General features: G+C 34.5%; 1 protein-coding gene across 1 annotated transcript in view; it reads right to left on the reverse strand.

Moving 5' to 3' along the window:
* Positions 1 to 3785: 3785 nt before the first annotated feature.
* Positions 3786 to 19735, reverse strand: part of LOC106467370 (RNA-binding protein Musashi homolog Rbp6-like) — a gene marked incomplete at its 5' end in the record, with an annotated part of 33835 nt that continues 17885 nt past the window's right edge. Inside the window, 2 exons of the mRNA XM_022395536.1 lie at positions 3786 to 9933; positions 17296 to 17373. Of these exons, the coding sequence (XP_022251244.1) occupies positions 17332 to 17373 (42 nt within the window). The remainder of the gene's footprint in view (positions 9934 to 17295; positions 17374 to 19735) is intronic.

The following is a 19735-nucleotide window of genomic DNA, read 5'->3' on the forward strand; positions in this document are numbered from 1 at the left end:
TACAGTTTTATGATGTGTAACAATGCGTGAATGATTTTAGCTTACTCTTGCATGACGTGTAGCCAGTGTGTTGTCAGGTTCACTAAAAATTTAAGCTTTATCAGTCAGTTTGAATTTAATTATTTAGGTTTCACCAGTGCAGTATTTTCAGCTGTAGATATAAAACCAAATTTCGAAAATCGATAATGTGATTTCTGCTTGACAACTCTAATGTAATTCCGTTGAATATTTTTTCTGGCTTCTGCGTAGAGAATTTACTATGAATACACAATAAAGTTTTTTAAGCCTATAAAATGTCAAACGCTGAAATAATGAAAATAAAAGTAATATAATATATGCATTTTTTGAGTATATATTAGTGTTTAGTCCAGCGTGTTAAAAACATCAGTATACGTTAACACTTCAGCAAAATAATATTCAGAGACCATTCGATTCACTGGAATAATCTATGATGAACATCAACATAAGTTGGTTAGTTATTGAGGACTTTTCTGAGATTTTCTTAACGTTGATAGGATGGCTAGCGTTGTATATCTGTAGATTTTTTCAGCTTATGGAAATATCACGTTTTCTGAATTTTAAATGCTTCTTTAGTATTTGTATAATAGTCTTTTCCGGATTATTGACTTGTTGCAGAAACAGGTGGAATTTTACGGACAGTAGTACTTTTAATTTTTGTTTAGCTTGCATTATAAATTGTGTGTGTTGAAATGGATTTGGGATTTCTGTAAATCATCATCTTACTTTGTAGCTCAGGCTGACACACGTATTGGTTTTCTAACTGTAGCTAAGGGTTAAGGTTTCCACTTGCTCAGAAAAACAAAAGTGGCTGGACAGGGATTACTTTAAAAATGAGTCCTATGTGTTATTGAACTTATTCGTGGTATAAAACAGACTGTATTGCTATAATATTGTAAATATATTCTTATTTCCTTGGGTCTTAAATGTAGTGTTTTAGACAAAAAAAAAGGATAATCCAGGGGTCTTAAAGTAATCTTTGTAATGCGAAAGTTAGATTAGGAGGAATTTCAAAGCTAAAGAGCCTTTGAAAAAATAGAGTTAAAACAAGTAACATTTTATAAAGACACGAAAAGTAAGGCTTTAAAGTGACAATTTAGTTATTAAAAACATTGATCAAACCAGCCCAGCAGTAGCCTTACCATCCGCTAGTCTGAGAGAGATTTTGCTGTACGAGAGGAAACCCGAGGGTTGTTGATGACGGCCCCAGAGAGGGGTAATAAAGGCTTAGGTACAAACACTAAGTAAGTAATCGTGTATCTCAAACACGAGAATCGTGTATCACGAGAAAGATAATCTCCGTGGGAGGTACAAGTTAGATTCGTTATTGTGAGATCAGAATGTTCTTGAAATTATTTGATAATTTTAGTATTCTATATTTGAGAGCAATACGTAAACAACAGACAATTGGTTTCTCTCATAGTTCACGTTGATGGGTCCAAGATAGCGAATTCTGGTAGTTGCGTAGTTGACAGCGCGGGATTAAGTATTATATATGTGCTGGAACTGTAATAGTAGTAGATTCATTCTTTGGTTTATCACAAGTAACTAAAACCTAAGTCTACTTTGCAGGAGATATTTTGGATGTTTCAGTACTGAGACTGTGTTGAGCCCTGAAGAAAGCCAAACTCTACTCCAAGAACGTAAACCCTGTTACAGCTTTTATTTAAACGATTTCATTTCACTGAGCAGAGGGCTGAGACTATACAGTAATGCATTTTTCAGTGTATACAGGACAACAAGATACTGATAAGTTCAAATTAGGAGCGACTTCTCCTTTTTTACAAGAAATTGTAACGTCTCCAGCTCCCAGAAAGGAAACTCCAGGAAACAGATTTATTTATTTTTTTCCCGTAAACAACCATCCAAGATAAAGGTTAAAGAAATTTCTAGGCTAAAGTTCACCAACTTCTACTCCAACTAGCACCGATAATATGGTTGAACATCAAAGTATTCTCGAATCGTTGTCATTTAAAGAGCTAGTAGTCTTAACCTGTTTACACGGTTTATGTTAAAAAATAGACGTGTCTTTACAATTATTTTGTCTTAGGTACATAGCTGACAATGACACTTCCGTTTCTAGCTAATGAATTCTTCATCTTTGAGGAAAATAAAACATTGTTATTGAACTAACATCGGAGTCGTTTTGTACAATACACATACATAGCCAGTACTGGTTCAAAAGAAATAAATTCACAAAACCTACTAACAAACAAACAAAATTACAAAAATTGTATTTATGACAATCTTATACCATTCTTTATTTCCTTTTTTACATAACAGTTTTGTTAAAAATCAGTTTGTTACAAAAATTATGAATACTGACGACAACTCACCATAGAGCAGAATAGAAAAAAATCGAATGGTGGCCAATGCAGATAATTTTTTTTTCTAATCAAGGAACACATCGGTATATGTGTGTGTATTTGCGCACTGGATATATACTGTTTTTTTTTTGTTTGCTTCATTTACGAAAATATAGTGCTTTAAAACATTTAATATCTGTTTCAAATAATATTGCATTACATTTTCAAAGTTTCCCTAACTAACACCTCCTGGTGACTACTCAAGTGAACTACGAATTGAAAAAAAGTTCGAAAAAAGGTAATATATTTTACACACTCATACTCGTGATTCATTGAAGCAGCAATCTTTACTTAATTTTATAGTTAGTTTGTTTGTTTTGTTTTGAATTTCACGCAAAGCTACACGAGGGCTATCTGCGCTAGCCGTCCCTAATTTAGCAGTGTAAGACTAGAGGGAAGGCAGCTAGTCATCGCCACCCACCGCCAACTCTTGGGCTACTCTTTTACCAACAAATAGTGGGATTGACCGTCACATTATAACGCCCCCACGGCTGAAAGGACGAGCACGTTTTTCATCAACGTACCATTCTAAAATAGCTATCAGTAATTTTGTTTTTAATAAAACAGCGGACTTTGTCTGAACCCCAGATTTACTGAATGAATGAAATAAAAACAAAACTCTTCTGTCAGTTCACTCAACATGAAATTTTTCATTTTAATTAGGTTTGAAAAAATAACCTTCGTATATGAACCCAACAATTAAATGATTAATCTTTAACGAACTTAGGAAATATAACTTATATTTTTATTTAAATATTCAACGTGTTCGGAAGTTTCATTCAAAATTGAAACCAACCTATAAAGTAAGTGTAATAAGTACGCTATAATTTTGAAAAACAAACAATTTAGATTTTCAGGGTAAAAATATATATAAATATATCTTAACCAATAAAAAAAAATCTAAAGTCTAGACCATTGTCGCTTAACGAATGTTTTATACTGATAATGTATTTGATCTTTTGTGAATTTAAAATGACTGAATTTCACAAGCGTGTATGAAGAAAATAGGAAAACTTGTATATTGTACAGAATTTGTCTAAAACAAAAAAGAAGTTTTTTCAGCTTCGACTCTCATTCATTCGCTACAGATGTAAGTTGTTTAAAACCGAAATGAACAAATAACGTTCTTCGCTAGATGTTTCAATTATGCAAATAAGAATGGTATGGGTTTTTGCCGGCTGTGTGACTTGCTTTTATTGCTGTTTGTCTAAATAATTGATGTAAAATACACGTGTAGAAACTATTGATTTCAGGCTAGTGCGTTAACTGTTTTATTTCAGTCGTTGTAATGCCTTGTGTGTGTTGTCCAGGATTTAATATGTTAAATTCTCACCTACAGTATTTCATATTTCGTTTGAGAATGAGGGTAACTTGAAACAGCATTAATTTGTGACTTATATAGTCATTTTACACTTCCATAACTCTATGTTCCTGCTTAGGGGTGATATTTTTAGTGCGAATAAAATTAAATCGTTTTGTTAAACAATTTATTCTTTATTAATCTGAACGTTCTTCGAACAAAACCTTAAAGACACAATAACTAGAGTCTCTTTGTGGTCTCTGTTTCTAACAACAATAAAGTTTTCTTACCGTTCTGTTCTTTGATTAGTCAATTAATTCAACTCTCGCATGCATTGAATGATGTTTTTCGAAATATCCTGAGTAGTCGTCAGTACCCAAATCTTTTTAAACAAGTTTTTTTTGTCTGAAATTATTTTACTCCAAGTCATATACACAGTCTTTCAAAAATCAAACAAATGATTCCTGTATTTATAGAATACTCATATAAAAAAGGAGTATAAAACAGAGTATTAGCCTCTTGTTCACAATAAGCTGAATAAAAATCCGAGAAAATAAATTAAATGACGTATACCGATTTTTATCGCTAAGACCAAGCAAAAATCTTCTTAACGGAATACACTGTATAGCTGGCTTCTGAGATCCTAGTAAGCACGAGGAGCACCCTCGTCCTACGTAATGAAGAACATCTTTCAAACTCTCAAGGTATGCACTAGCTGTTCATATAGTACATCATATGTACAGGTTCTATATATTATTTCCAACTTTTAGTAAGACAACAATCGCATTGTAAACGAGGCAGAATACATATTATAGTTGACTAATAAAATCTAGGACACAAGTAATGAGACATAGATGCACACCTTGAGTTGTATGAATTTTGTCCTCGAGACTTAATTCTGAAAAAACAATAAAAAAAAGAAACACACAAACACATAAAAAACACACTGAAGAATAAGAAATCTTGTATTCGAGAACAGTATTAATCCGAATTGCATTAAGCCTATTTTGCACGTCATTAAGATACATAAAGTGCACGTAGTCTTTGCCACATAATGCAGTGACAGTGACGCTAACGTTATTAAAAAACGTGACCGTCAGAGGTCAGTCAGTCATAAAACTGCATAACTTCCCAACGCTAGGTGTCGCTACAAGTATAGAATAGACACCACGAGGAAAATGCATTCGCACATTAAAACGGAGACTGCGTCAAGCCTGACGTAACATTAATATGCATAATTATCATTATATATATAAGATAGAATATGAAACAGGTATATCGTAGCAGAATGTACAAGCATTCACATGCTACAGACATGTACATTGTGTGGATATATATGTGTACACATATAATATATCAATACAACAGATGATGTACAGGTATACCTAAAGTCAGGTATCCAAACAATATGGTTAAACATCATTTACAAGGCCTCAGACGGAGGTTTGTTACTATAGTAAAAATCCAGAGTCCTGAAGATAGCTATTGCTTTTGAACAGGGAGTTTTCTATATTTTCTGAAGGGAGGGTAAGGCATCATTATCCTTAGAGTGATACTTCATTATTGAGAATTCTATCTATATTTACAAATACTGCCAATCACAGCTCATAACATTCATGACGTGTGATCAGAATTACTATATCAAATCACCAAAGATTCGTTATTTGTTTAAAATACAAACATTGAAAAAAGTTATATCCTTAGCATGAAACACAATAAGTTTGAACATATAAGAAACCAGAGAGACTTTGACGAGTGTAGTAATGATAGATATATATATAACACCATTTACACAAAACAATACGTTGACGTTTTCTTACTCTCTGTACTCTCGACTGACCTGATCATGATAGATGTCGCTACAGGTCATACTTCCTCTAATGAATATACAATATTAATGTTGAAAATATGTGAATTACACGTGTGGGATGAAAAGAAAAGGGGAAACAAAAAGGAAAATGTTATCCTTAGTGATTTTTATAGAAAGTGATTAAACGATAATCAAATATTAAACACCGAGAAATAAGCGTAATAATTAGGCTATCAAAATCAACTTTTTTGAATGGCCTTTTGTATCCGCATAGTTTCACACACACAAATAGGTATATATATATAAAACACTCAAAAGTTGTATTGAAACTAATAATAAAGTGAAACTCATATCCCAAAAAGTAATCATACATAAACAACTCTACCCTCGTGTCTGATTTCTTTTCTTTGTTTACTAAATATTGCTTAATATCAGAGAAACATCTATCAGATATTTTATATCAGTTATTGCCAACACAAATTCAATTATCATTTACTGAAAAATTAAATACCTTAAATGTATCGTTATTGCTTTAATGATGAAATAGATCACCTGATGATCACGTGTATCAGGTGATGATGTTGTAGTTTTGTTTTTCTCGACTCGCAGAATAACTGGACTCTGTTTTGTATATTGTATTGATAATTATTTTACACGACTTTCAATAACGAATTAGATAACGATACGACACAAACACAGTCGAAATGAAGTGTCGAAAGCGCGGCACGTTATTGCTAGTTCAGTATTTGATTAGCAGTTCCATGTATATAATTTACAAGGTGTGAATAATAGCGTGTACATTACGCATCTATAACAAGTGAGTGTTCTGAATACAGTTTTTACAAGACGTTAGCGTTAGAGATATCGTGTTTCTTTTTAATAGGAACTTCTTTTACGTTTTATTACATATCACCAAATTTAATGGAAGAAAAAAGTAATAAATCCTATAACTAAAATTATTGACTTAGCATTTATTTATTTATTGAAACACGGACAATTAGAAGTAGATAATATTTCAACCACATTGCATGTGATAATGTTCATAATGCCTATTAGTAGGCGGCCTAGGTGAATGTATATACAATCCGAATAGTGCAAGATTAACGTTAATCGGTTATAAATCACATCTACTATTAATCCACTCATTATAATCCGCCAGTGAGAAGTTGACAATGTAAGGAAGCTCCCAGAATATGTGTCAAAATAAAAGGTTAAATAGATGGGACAAGAAAAGGAGTTTATTCATTTAGGAACGAATATCACTAGTGGTGGTAAGTGTGGAAAAAGAGGTAGAGCGAAGGGCAGGAATGGCAAAACCAGCATTTGAAACAACTGTTGGAGGGAAAGATGTCAAACTATACTTGAAAAAGGGGCACAAATAAAACATAACATATAGCCTCTTCTACTATGCAGGGTGGGAATGTGGACCCTGTTTGTGAAATAAACCGACATTTGGAGAAGGAGGCGCACTTGGCATGATGTAATTTGGAAACGGATTGGAAGTTTGGAGCTTCAATTAGGAAAGTTGATGTAAGCGGCAAGGAATGGAGAACCATATAAGTCGACTTCTCAAAATCCAGCATGAAGTTACACAGTGTCGGCTGCTTTTATGTTTACATAGGTGACTTTAGATTCTTTGCATTGAAAATTCATTCTGGTTTTGGAGACTAATGCACCCGATGAAGGGCGCTCTGTCCGAAACGTGCAAATAAATGTTCTGTTTCCAAGTTGTATTAATATTACGTCGCGTCATTTATTCCTTCCGATTTACTACCATTACGCTCTAAAATTGTATCTGTTGTGTTCTCTAACAAAGTATTGAGCTTTTTAAGTCTGGCGTTAACAGTTGTTATAAATGTAAATATTGTTCATTTAAAATAAAAATTCAAATGTAACCTAGGACCAAGTGTGCTATTATAAGCTTTCGGCCATTTAAAGTAATTGCCTATATACGATACGAAAATGAAATATTAAAAGCTTATGAAATCCTAAGGCTTTTAAAGCGTTAGTAACAGTATTACTATATGTGCTCAAGCAGGCCTATGGAGACTGAGTTCTCAGTAGCGAAATATACTTAGAAGAACTGGTATCAGTGGGGTAATTTAAGTGAGCTTAGGGCAAATGTCTCCACAAAATTTACAAATCATTTTTTTAATTATTTTTGTCAGATGCTTTGAGCATTATATTCACTTTTTTAGTTCTCCAAGTTGATTCGTTAACCAGTTTTTCTCCCAAAACTAATTATAATTTTATATTTGACTCGGAGTATTGCAAGATCGATTGTCCCTTAGTGAGTCAGCGGTAAGTTTCTAGATATATATAATGCTAAAATCCAGGGTTCGATTTCCCGCGTAGATATCCAATTATGCAGCTTTGTGGTAAATAACAAACAACAAGAACAAAAATCATGATCGATTAAACTAACGTTATGCACACTCTACGGATATTATCCGTTGGATATTTTTATACCTCATTTAGTAGCAGCTTCGGTACGCAGCAGAATGGCCAATGTCAGATGCAAATAACTGTAATTTTCTACACAACAAATATTGGACAGAGTATTCATAACGAGTCCACTTAACGTTTTGTAAAACAGCATTACAGAAACTACAGCCAATTGTGTTTTTATGTCGACTACTGGTGCGCATGTGCAATGATAACGTCACATTTTGACGTTGTTTGTAAATATGAAAAGTATCTGATGTTTAATAAAATCAACTAATTGAATTAAAACATATGTATAATTAGGTGATGCAGCCATGAAATTTCGCTATTTCTCAATCTCTAAAGAAATTAAAATCTGCTTTGGATAATGCAGTACATAGAATAAATTTGAAGAAAAAAAATCAAAGTTACAACACAAACAATGTTGACGGTCAAGGTCGTTTCATTTTTAACAGTTACGCTTAGGCCTATTTAACATAAATGCATGTCATGTGATAAAAAGTAAATTTATCGATGAATTCTAGCTTTTGATATAAGCTCTACGATTAAAAAAACTTCTAATTCTGCATACTGGTGAGTTTAATTTTCATATTTTTAGCTCTAAAGTTAAAAATTTCAACATAGAAAACCTATGCTAATTTCTTTTAAGGCCTAGTTTACCGCTAATTGAGTGTGAAACTTTACATTAAAAAGGCTAATGAAATGGTCCGCTAAATGCATTGCTTCATACTGTAGAGAACTTAATTATTTGTTTTATATGTACTCGAGTTCACACTCCACTCCTGTATTTAATTTTTAATTTAGCAATTTGTTTAAAATATTGCTTGCGAATAAATAGCTTTATATAATGGCAGGCTTTGGAAGGCTTTACCCGTTTCAAAAATATCAGCTCCTATTTTATTAAATTCCTTTTCTTAAACTGCTTAAAATTAACTAACGAATGTGATAAAGGTTTGATACAAGTTTTGCGAATTTTTTATACAAGTATAACATTATTTACTTATGTTAAAGAAATATTAAAATTTAAAACATTTATTTTAAAACATACGAAGATATCGACTAAAACATCTAAAGTATGTACTTGCTGTTGTAAGAGATGTTAGTGAGAAACGGTGTTGATATTTAGAATCTATATACAGAAAGAGAAAGAATAATTAATCATTTGGTCACTTGTTTTGAACGATTTTCACTTAACATCAAAAACGTAAATCATGATATTGTATGTAGTTGATTCCGTATATAACTCACAGTATTATTTTTATGCAAAACCATACAATTTAACCAACAAGTTTCAGTACTTATACAAGTTACCCAATAGAAACATTTGAATTTGTAAACCGTGAAATTAAAATAGACTTACACACACACCTACGTCGTAAATAAACTTGATTATAAACCACAATTCCATATAACTGCCTTGCTGTAACAATATAAAACTCACTTCACGTAACATCAGCATTAATAACACAAAACAGGAGAACATTTTTTTTTCAACTTACAGCACTTGACGACATTAGTAACAATATTATCACTGTATTACGATGTGACAAGTTGAACAATACAATTTAAATTACACAGCACTGAAAAGGTAATGCATCCACATGTCACCCACGACATTGCAACTTCAAACCATTAAAGACAAGAACGTCGTCATCTTTGTGTCCATAACTGGCAGCTCCAATCAGAAAGCCGTGTAGGGAAGGAAACAAAATCGAAAACAACATTTGTTCCCCCCACCTGTTCAACCTTCCAAACCATAAAATACAACATCGTCCGATCCCATGGGGCCTATGATTGGAAGCGGAAGAGGTCTTTTACCGAAACAACCTTCACCGTTCACTGTTCCTTCAATAATAATAATAAAAAATAATAAAAAAATACCAACAAGCAGATGCAATCCAACGGTTTTACATATATATCCATAAGAAACAGGAAAGCAAAGATTACTCATGTCATCCTAAGCGTTCCGGAGGAGCTCTCACTCAGCTGTCAATCTATAGTGAAAAATATTAAATAGGTTAGTTTTTTTTAAAAAAAATGAGTAAAAAAAACAACAACAAAATATTACGTGGTTAAACATGAAATCAGGTTTTAGGGTGGATATTCTGTGCTAGTACTTTTCTTAATTGGTATATATATTTATTTACACAAGCAAGCTCAAAAGATGGTTAGAGGATTTTTAAATTTCAAAAATATTTAACAAAAATGTTTTTTTTTTTGGGTGAAAACGTATTGTGCCAATGTAAAACGGTGACACCTTTTTTGAACAATATTATGTTATTTATGAACCCTAGAAATAACGCTTTTGAAATACACTGGTCCACATTATTTATACATCAAGTTGCTTGATGATTTTTGTTGTTAAGAGGTCCCTAATAACACGAGTTTCACACATACACACGCATAAATACAAACAAAAATAGCACCAAGAATGAGTGATCTTATCCAGTGTTTGGTGGACAGTTCGTTATACTGATTATTGTAACAGGCAAGAACTTATCGCAACATAGTTGTTGTTTCTAATGGAGAGATGTTGTGATGTATTGAACTTTGCCTGTTAACTTACAAATTGGTAAAAAGCAAATTGATTTTCATATACCTCTGCGTGTATACAACAGAGGGATTGATGTTGCCTTCTATTATTTTCTTATTGGAATAGAGAGGTGAAATAGTGATTCCTAATGTACATCACTGATCCTGAGATGACTAAACTGTAACCGCATACGTGTAGTACGTTGTACACAATGATTCGATGTTACTTCTTCAACGAATTAAAATAGGTCATTTACAGGCGTGGAACTGGGTCTTAATATAAGGGAACGGCGTTACTCCTACTTTCTAGAGAACTGGGTCTTAATATAGGGGAACAGAAAGGAGGAGTAACGCCAGAGAACTGGGTCTTAATATAAGGGAACGGCGTTCTCCTCCTTTCTAGAGAACTGGGTCTTAATATAAGGGAACGGCGTTCCTCCTCCTTTCTAATTTAGTTATGACTTTTCTGTTCCTCTGATAAAATACGACGTAATTATCAGAGTAAGAGTTATTAAAAAAAGAAACAAGAAGAAATATGGAAATGAAAAAGGAAGTCCCTCGCCTCACTGCGAAAAATAAATCTGTACTTTTACAGAAATATTTCCGGCAGCAGGGGCACTGGGAATGTTTCCATTCCATAAGAGAAACGTATTCAATCCATGACAGAACTACTTCCTTTCCATTTATCCACAGTAATATTTCCATTTCCTTGTGAGATGGCAATTTATCTGCTTCTGTATATGGAATTTAATAACTTTTGTTTTTTTAAATAACAGAATATACATATTATGTTATGGCACCTGGTTGATGCCTTGTATTTTGTTTAAACGGATGAAAACTTAACTGGTTAAATAAAACTAATAACAATTAGGGTTAGTAGCTATTATTAAATAGTTTTTATGATTTATTAACAAGTGTTATCCTACATTATGTTTGATAATCTGCTGGTAATGGCCGTGATTCGAACCAGAGTTTTGTTTTGTTTTGGATCTCCCATCTGAATGTTTCCAAGACGGGTATACAGGTTTAGCTTACTCCTATGATAGGTTGTTTGAGTGTCCAAGAGGGATATCAGGGTTTAGCTGACTCCTATGATAGGTTGTTTGAGTGTCCAAGAGGGGTATCTAGGTTTAGCTGACTCCTACGATAGGTTGTTTGAGTGTCCAAGAGGGGTATCCAGATTTAGCTGACTCCTATGCTAGGTTGCTTGAGTGTCCAGGAGGGGTATCTAGGTTTAGCTGACTCCTATGTTTGAGTGTCCAGGAGGGGTATATAGGTTTAGCTGACTCCTATGTTTGAGTGTATTATCAGTTAGGTGGATGTAGTGGGCTTCTTTTATCTTTCTTTTTCTCGTATGGGGTTCATATCCCATTATTTCAGTATTATTCCAATTTATTGTATTGTCTTATTCTCTGGCATGATGGACTACTGCAGATAGATCGGTATCGCAGAGTCTTGGGTGTGTGTTATTCTATTGAATACTAACTTGTATTGGCATTTTTATTTCTCCAATGTATTGGAGTCAACATTGACGAAATTGTGACTATACCGTGTTTAAATCCATGAACCATCGATATAAACAAATAGAAGATTGCTTGTTTGTTTTGTAATTAAGCACAAAGCTACACAATGGGCTATCTGTGCTCTGCCCACCACGGGTATCGAAACCCGAATTCTAGCGTTGTAAGTCCGCAGATATACCGCTGTGCTACTGGGGGGGGGGGCTAGAAGATTGCATTTTATACCATAGATAATTCCGTATATTCATGGAATTGTGGGTACGAAAAGTATCTATATATGATACAGAAATTTAATCAGTATAATCACGTATGTTTTCTTGCAGCGTTTCTTCAAACTTTCAATTTGATCACTGGCTTATATTTATTTCTAAATAATCATAATTCAATTTGTTTCTGTTGTCTCACTCTACTGCGTAATTAATTTATTTACAATGAACTAAATGTTCTACCAAAACTCTAAGACTAATCAAGAAGTAAACGATAAAACAGTAACCCTAATTACTGTAAATAAAAGTATGTAGACAATAGTAAACTATGAATACTCTCTCGATTCACTAAGATTCTATTTTTAAGTGATAATCGGTTTTCGAAGAATTTTCTTTCTGAAACTTTTTCATTTCATGTAGCGCTATTCTTGTTTTGGAAAAGCATTCTACTTTAACGCCCCCCTGTAGCACAGTTGTGTGTTTTCGGACTTGTACTTCTATAAACTGGGATTTAGATATCCGTGTTGGGCAGAGCACAGATAGCCCTTTGTATAGCTTTGTGCTTAATAACACCAAAATAGGTCCGGCATGGCCAAGTGGTTAGGGCGCTCGACTCGCAATCTGAGGGTTGTGGGTTCGAATCCCCGTCCCACCAAACATACTTGCCCTTTCAGCCGTGGGGGCGTTATAATGTGGCAGTTAATCCAACTATTCGTTGGTAAAAGAGTATCCCAGGAGTTGGCGGTGGGTGGTGATGACTAGCTGCCTTCTCTCTAGTCTTTCATTGCTAAATTAGGGACGGCTAGCGCAGATAGCCCTCGTGTAGCTTTGTGCAAAATTCAAACGAAGCCAAACCAAACCTACTTTAGCAGAAACAAAAGATGCCAATCTGCCAAACTTTTAACCCAAAAGTTATCACTTTCCTCATGAATAGCACTCTTTTTCTGGTCATTGGCTGACTTCAGTACTTCAATGGCCAACTCATGAACAGAGTCACTGGCTGACTTCAGTTTCTCAAAGGCCAACTCTTGAACAGTGTCACTGGTTGACTTCAGTTTCTTAATGGGTTACTCATGAACAGTGTCAACAGCTGAGTTCAGTTTCTCATTGGCTAACTCGTGAATAGTGTCACTGGCTGACTTCAGTTTCTCAATGGCTAACTCACAAACTGTGTCACTGTCTGACTTCAGTTTCTCAATGGCCAACTCACAAACTGTGTCACTGTCTGTCTTCAGTTCCTCAGTGGCTTACTCACGAACAGTTTCAACGGCTGACTTCAGTTTCTCAATGACCAACTCACAAACTGTGTCACTGTCTGACTTCAATTTCTCTGTGGCTTACTCACGAACAGTTTCAACGGCTGACTTCAGTTTCTCAATGACCAACTCACAAACTGTGTCACTATCAGACTTCAGTTTCTCAATGGCCAACTCACAAACTGTGTCACTGTCTGACTTCAGTTTCTCAGTGGCTTACTCACGAACAGTTTCAACGGCTGACTTCAGTTTCTCAATGACCAACTCACAAACTGTGTCACTGTCTGACTTCAGTTTCTCAGTGGCTTACTCGCGAACAGTGTCAACGGCTGACTTCAGTTTCTCAATTGCCAACTCATGAACAGTTTCAGTGGCATACCTTAGAGGATTATTATACTCATCTTCACGTAATGGTTCTTCATATTTTGATATAAATTCACGAATTAACGTTTATGCCAGTGTTTCAGCTTTCTGACTTGGTATAACATATGTCCAAGTTCTTAAAGACTTTAATACTTCCATGATATACATTTTAATTCCATTGTTTGATTTGAGCAAAATTAGGTGGTGTTCCAACAATTTATTCCTTCACATCGCAAGTTGTTCCGTGAATCCAAGGATACATTGTTCGCAATCCGTTGTTGCAAAAACGCGCTTTGCACTTTAGGGTCGGATGGGAGGAGGGATTGCTATAAGAGTAACAGTCAAATTCCACAATTCATTAAACAAGAATAACCGAAGAGTTTTTGTAGGTGCTATTGACTGCTTGCCTTTTCTATTAGTTGCACGCAATTCTGAAACAAATCATAAGTTGATGCACCACCTCTGCTGCGATTGTTGACATTCAACTCAGTGGAATCCTTCACACCCTCTTTTAAAACTCTTCGTGTGATTGGTGTGTAGAATCCTTCACACCATCTCTTAAAACTCTTCCTGTGATTGGTGTTCTGTTCAGCTTTTGACAACTCAGTGGAATCCTTCACATCCTCTCTTAAAAGTATTCCTGTGATTGGTGTTCTGTTCAGCTTTTGATAACTCAGTGAAATCCTTCACATCCTCTCTTAAAAGTATTCCTGTGATTGGTGTTCTGTTCAGCTTTTGACAACTCAGTGGAAGCCTTCACATCTTCTCTTAAAAGTATTCCTGTGATTGGTGTTCTGTTCAGCTTTTGACAACTCAGTGGAAGCCTTCACATCTTCTCTTAAAAGTATTCCTGTGATTGGTGTTCTGTTCAGCTTTTGAAAGGTTATGGAGATGATAGAGTTTCTGTTCGAAAAGATCTGGGAATAATCACGTGAGCTCCACTGATACCAATATATCTCATTGTATGGACTGTACGGGGCTATTGAATTTCATGGCTTTCTTCCTTGTTTAAGTTAATTTCTCTTAGAAGTCGATCTCCAAAAAGCATTTTTTTATCTGATTTTCAGCTTTCCCTTAACTGAAATCTCACTATCCTTTATTGTGTGCATCAGCTGAACCTCCAGTTTTATTTTTGATGGCATAGCTCGCTGTTAGAGATTATGTCTGAAGAAACACTGGAGGCCATGGATCCAATACTACTAACTGAAGAAACACTGGAGGCCATGGATCCAATACTACTAACTGAAGAAACACTGGAGGCCATGGATCCAATACTACTAACTGAAGAAACACTGGAAGTCCATGGATCCAATACTACTAACTGAAGAAACACTGGAGACCATGGATCCAATACTACTAACTGAAGAAACACTGGAGACCATGGATCCAATACTACTAACTGAAGAAACACTGGATACCATGGATCCAATACTACTAACTGAAGAAACACTGGAGACCATGGATCCAATACTACTAACTGAAGAAATATTGGAGGCCATGGATCCAATACTACTAACTGAAGAAACACTGGAGGCCATGGATCCAATACTACTAACTGAAGAAACACTGGAGGCCATGGATCCAATACTACTAACTGAAGAAACACTGGAGGCCATGGATCCAATACTACTAACTGAAGAAACACTGGAGGCCATGGATCCAATACTACTAACCATGTGACACGTTATCACGTCTATTGTCCTTCTCATTCTCCAGAAGTTTTCTTAAACAATGAGCTTTTTGTATATATATATATATATATATCCCAGATTAAGCTGGCTACACGTCATTGTTGCCACCACTGCTTCTCCCTTTCTTTCTCTGTATTCTTACAAGCTTCTGGGATGACCTTTTGAATTTAGATCACGCGTATTATGTGCTCGTTGATTACAACAACAAAAACTTGGGTTTTTATATTTAATGTTCCTAGTATTCTTGTACTACAATATCACTGATTCCACTCTCCATCACATTAAATTTTGGGTAATTCTCCTTGTTAGAAAGTTGCAAAGTTTTTTTTTTATTGACCCTTATAGATTATTTAAGTAAGCTTCAGAGTCGGAAGGTACCGAACGTCAGATGTCCTGATGTCTTTGCCATTTTAAGCAACCATCCTGAGTCACAATGGATTCCAATTCCACAGCAATTCTAATGCTTTCCTTCAAACTTGTAGTTCTACTTTGCCTTAATAGTCTAATGCACATAGCTTTATCCGAACCTGACATCAATGAACCAATCACGAATCACGAAAAATATCTTCTGAAATCTGTTGCAGGAAACGATTTCGACAACCAACGTACATGGGAAATCATTATGATATATTATGCTGGTAATGAAAAATCAGTAATTTTATCCTTTAAAATACATTTATTGATAGCGAATTAAACAAAACATAAGGATTTACGAACAAATTCTCTGGACATAGTTTTATTACTATTATTTCGATGTTAAATTTGCTATTGACGTTCAAAAACTAATTAGGTGTCGTACAACCTATGTTCTGTTTTATAAACTTTCGTCACGTTTATTTGCAGTCATGTATATAGGTGTTTTATCAAATGATGGAAATGAAGACACCTAGTATCTCCACTTAATTCTTGACTGCACTTATATTTAACGACGAATTTGAAGGGTGCGATTAAGTTAAATATTCCAAATGCATATTACACCCATTCACACGGTGTCCGCAATGATTCCTAAGCCTACTTATTACTTCAGTGGCTTTTTATAATTAATAAACTAAATATTTTCATTGTCAGTGGTGCTCGTATGTTCTCTGCAGAGAAAGGTTTAAGTTTTTTGTTATAATATAGGGAGATGTTCTGATATTTACACTCTGTTTAGTCTAAGAGGAAAGGCTGGGGGAGGAGGGCCAATTTCCACATTCCACGAGTCCTTAAAATTCTCTAATCAGGCAATGGGGGTAGAGTAACGTTTTACAACTACATTGAATCAATCAGTGAGCTTGTTTTGAAATTATTTTATATAAAATAAAACATTTTAATATTCATCATAACTCCAAACATCTAACATAAGTTGAGTTTCCAACATGTCATCACTGTTTGCCTCGGTAAGGTTGTTAATATTCAACATTATATTTATCACACGCCACTGAATCGCGGCCCTTTTTCATGGCAAAATAATAAGTTTGCTCGTTCTTCCTACTGTATCCGTCTTCCATCAGCTCCATCCCCGTTTTCTGGTTCTTCTAATCAACCCGTGCACCTAGGGTTATAGATGGATAGCAAAATAATACTAGATGATTTGGCTATTGTTTTCTTTTACTTGTTTTTTAAACTTTTTGGAAATGTTTCGTCATCTGATTCTCCACGTTTGTATAGATAATCATTCGTTGCTATAAAAGATTTTTGATTATATATTTAAATACGCGAGAAAATAAGGAGTCGTTTATAGGATAGAATTATTTCCAACTTATGATAAATTTGTTTTAGAGATATTTTTTTAAGACTTTACCTTACCAGACCACTTGGCTGCGGGCCCCTTATTGCTCTAACTCAATGGTAGCCATTTGTAAAAGCTGCTGCTATCAGTGGACCCTGTAATAACAAAACAAAAGTATGGATATACATCAGAAATCGAATGGAAAGATTGGTGATATCACTATTAACATTTGTTTAAGTTATACACTTTATGATTGGTTGTTGTTAAGCTCAATGTGTTATCTGTGATGTGCCCACCACATCGAAACCCAATTTTTAGCGTTGTAAGACTGGAGACCTGCTTCTGAGCCACTGGGGCGAGCGGCGTACACATTAGTCAAAATAACAAAAAAACTCTTTTACTATTTACTATCACGGAAATATTGTGAGCTGTAAAATCGTTTTTGTTGCCCAAAGACCCTCTAGAAAAGGAAAGAGAACGTAGTAAAAAGAATTTTAGTTCCTACTGTAGACCAAAGCCAATTCCATCTGAAAACTTAAGTTTCGACCAAGCCGTAAGGGCTGGCGGGAGCTGATATGTCTCTTAACCACAGAATGGGCTACGTTATTTAGTGTAGGTTAATATGTTTCGTATTATAATCTACAAGCAAAAGCACCCGTCCCCAGTGACCGGAAATGTTTAAATTAATCTATCAGTTTAAATTATTTCATAGACTTTAAACAAGGTTAACTGTGTTTGACCCAGAGCCAAATCTCTGAGCTACTTATACCGCCCACCGCGAAAAGTCATTGTTGAGCATTTCAGTCATGCTAAGAGCCGCTCAACAATAATATACGGTAAATCTACATTTTTATTCTTTAAGTTACGTCAGAAATGTGAATGCTAGTGTGATTAATTCCTAACAATGTAGTGTAGAATATCCTGCTTGAGAAATAAAATTTGGCACCAACATTATTCATACCTGTTCTTTCATCATTTCAAAAGTGAATGTTGAGCTTTGCTTGCGTGCGCATCTTTTCAAACAGGAGAGAGACGAACGCTCGGACAGACACCACAGTTCGCAATATATATATCAGATGTAAATACAAAGCAAAGAAAACCCGAGTGCTAAGCCTAATTGGAAGGACAAGTGTTCTTATACGTTATTTCGGTTTGAAAGAGAATGTAATAACTTAATTCCTTATTCATCTCTACGTTGACAAACTGGAACATACAACAACAAACATTTTCATCAAAATACAACTATACACTGTGGCTTAAGTTTCACGTAATCTGATTCTCTCATCGAGAACAGTAAAATAAAGGAAGTAACATAATTATCGCACGGTTTGTAAACTAATCACCAACATACATACGACCCCACTGACTAGCTGGAAGAGGATTTTTTATAAATACGGATTTCATTGTCGTCACTGGAGAGTTATTTAACAGATCGCGTAAGGTTTAGTGTGGTGTGGTTAAGAAAGAATTGTGAAAAAAAAAGAAGATATTTCCATGGTAACTACTTAACAAATAAATTCCCCAAGTATTCTAAACGTTTACATTATGAGGCCCCCAGTGGCACAGCGGTAAGTCTGGGAACTAATAATGCTACAAACCGTGTTTCGATCAACTAGAAACAAATACGAGTCAATGTAGTTTATAATAAACTACAATTCAGGCGCTCCTTGTCAGCTGAACAGTAAGTTTGAGGGTTAAAGTGCGAGAATTCAGGATTTGATTCCCGTGGCGGACAAGGTGTGTTTTTGCGCTAAAAACAACCTAAGCTTATGAAAGCGTAGCAATATTAGTTCAGGTCAATATAATATTATATCGTTCACGAGTGTTTTTTTCTTGTTTTTTACTTAAGAGCAACAATTACACTAAATTAATTGATATTTGAACTTTTTGGGTGGAGGGCCTATTGTTTCTCTTCCCCAGTTACAGCAGTCAAGTCTTGTTTATAATTCAGTAAACAATACTTCTTCCATAGTACAATTCAGGATTCAATTTCATCTACTAATTATTGGACTGATTTGAAGAAAGTAGTATTATATTGTTCAACTACTAATTATTGGACTGATTTGAAGAAAGTAGTATTATATTGTTCAACTACTAATTATTGGACTGATTTGAAGAAAGTAGTATTATATTGTTCAACTACTAATTATTGGACTGATTTGAAGAAAGTAGTATTATATTGTTCAACTACTAATTATTGGACTGATTTGAAGAAAGTAGTATTATATTGTTCAACTACTAATTATTGGACTGATTTGAAGAAAGTAGTATTATATTGTTCAACTACTAATTATTGGACTGATTTGAAGAAAGTAGTATTATATTGTTCAACTACTAATTATTGGACTGATTTGAAGAAAGTAGTATTATATTGTTCAAACTGTTTGTCGACTTCTTGCATAATTATGTCATAAACTAGTATACTCCAAGAATACAAAAAAACAAAACAAATGAAAACTGTCACAGCAGCTGTTGCTAATTGGAAGTTGTTAATGTTGTTTGTTTGTAATTAAGCAC

The sequence above is a fragment of the Limulus polyphemus genome, unplaced genomic scaffold, assembly GCF_000517525.1.
Source record: "Limulus polyphemus unplaced genomic scaffold, Limulus_polyphemus-2.1.2 Scaffold2588, whole genome shotgun sequence".
In the NCBI taxonomy this organism is placed as follows: domain Eukaryota; kingdom Metazoa; phylum Arthropoda; class Merostomata; order Xiphosura; family Limulidae; genus Limulus; species Limulus polyphemus.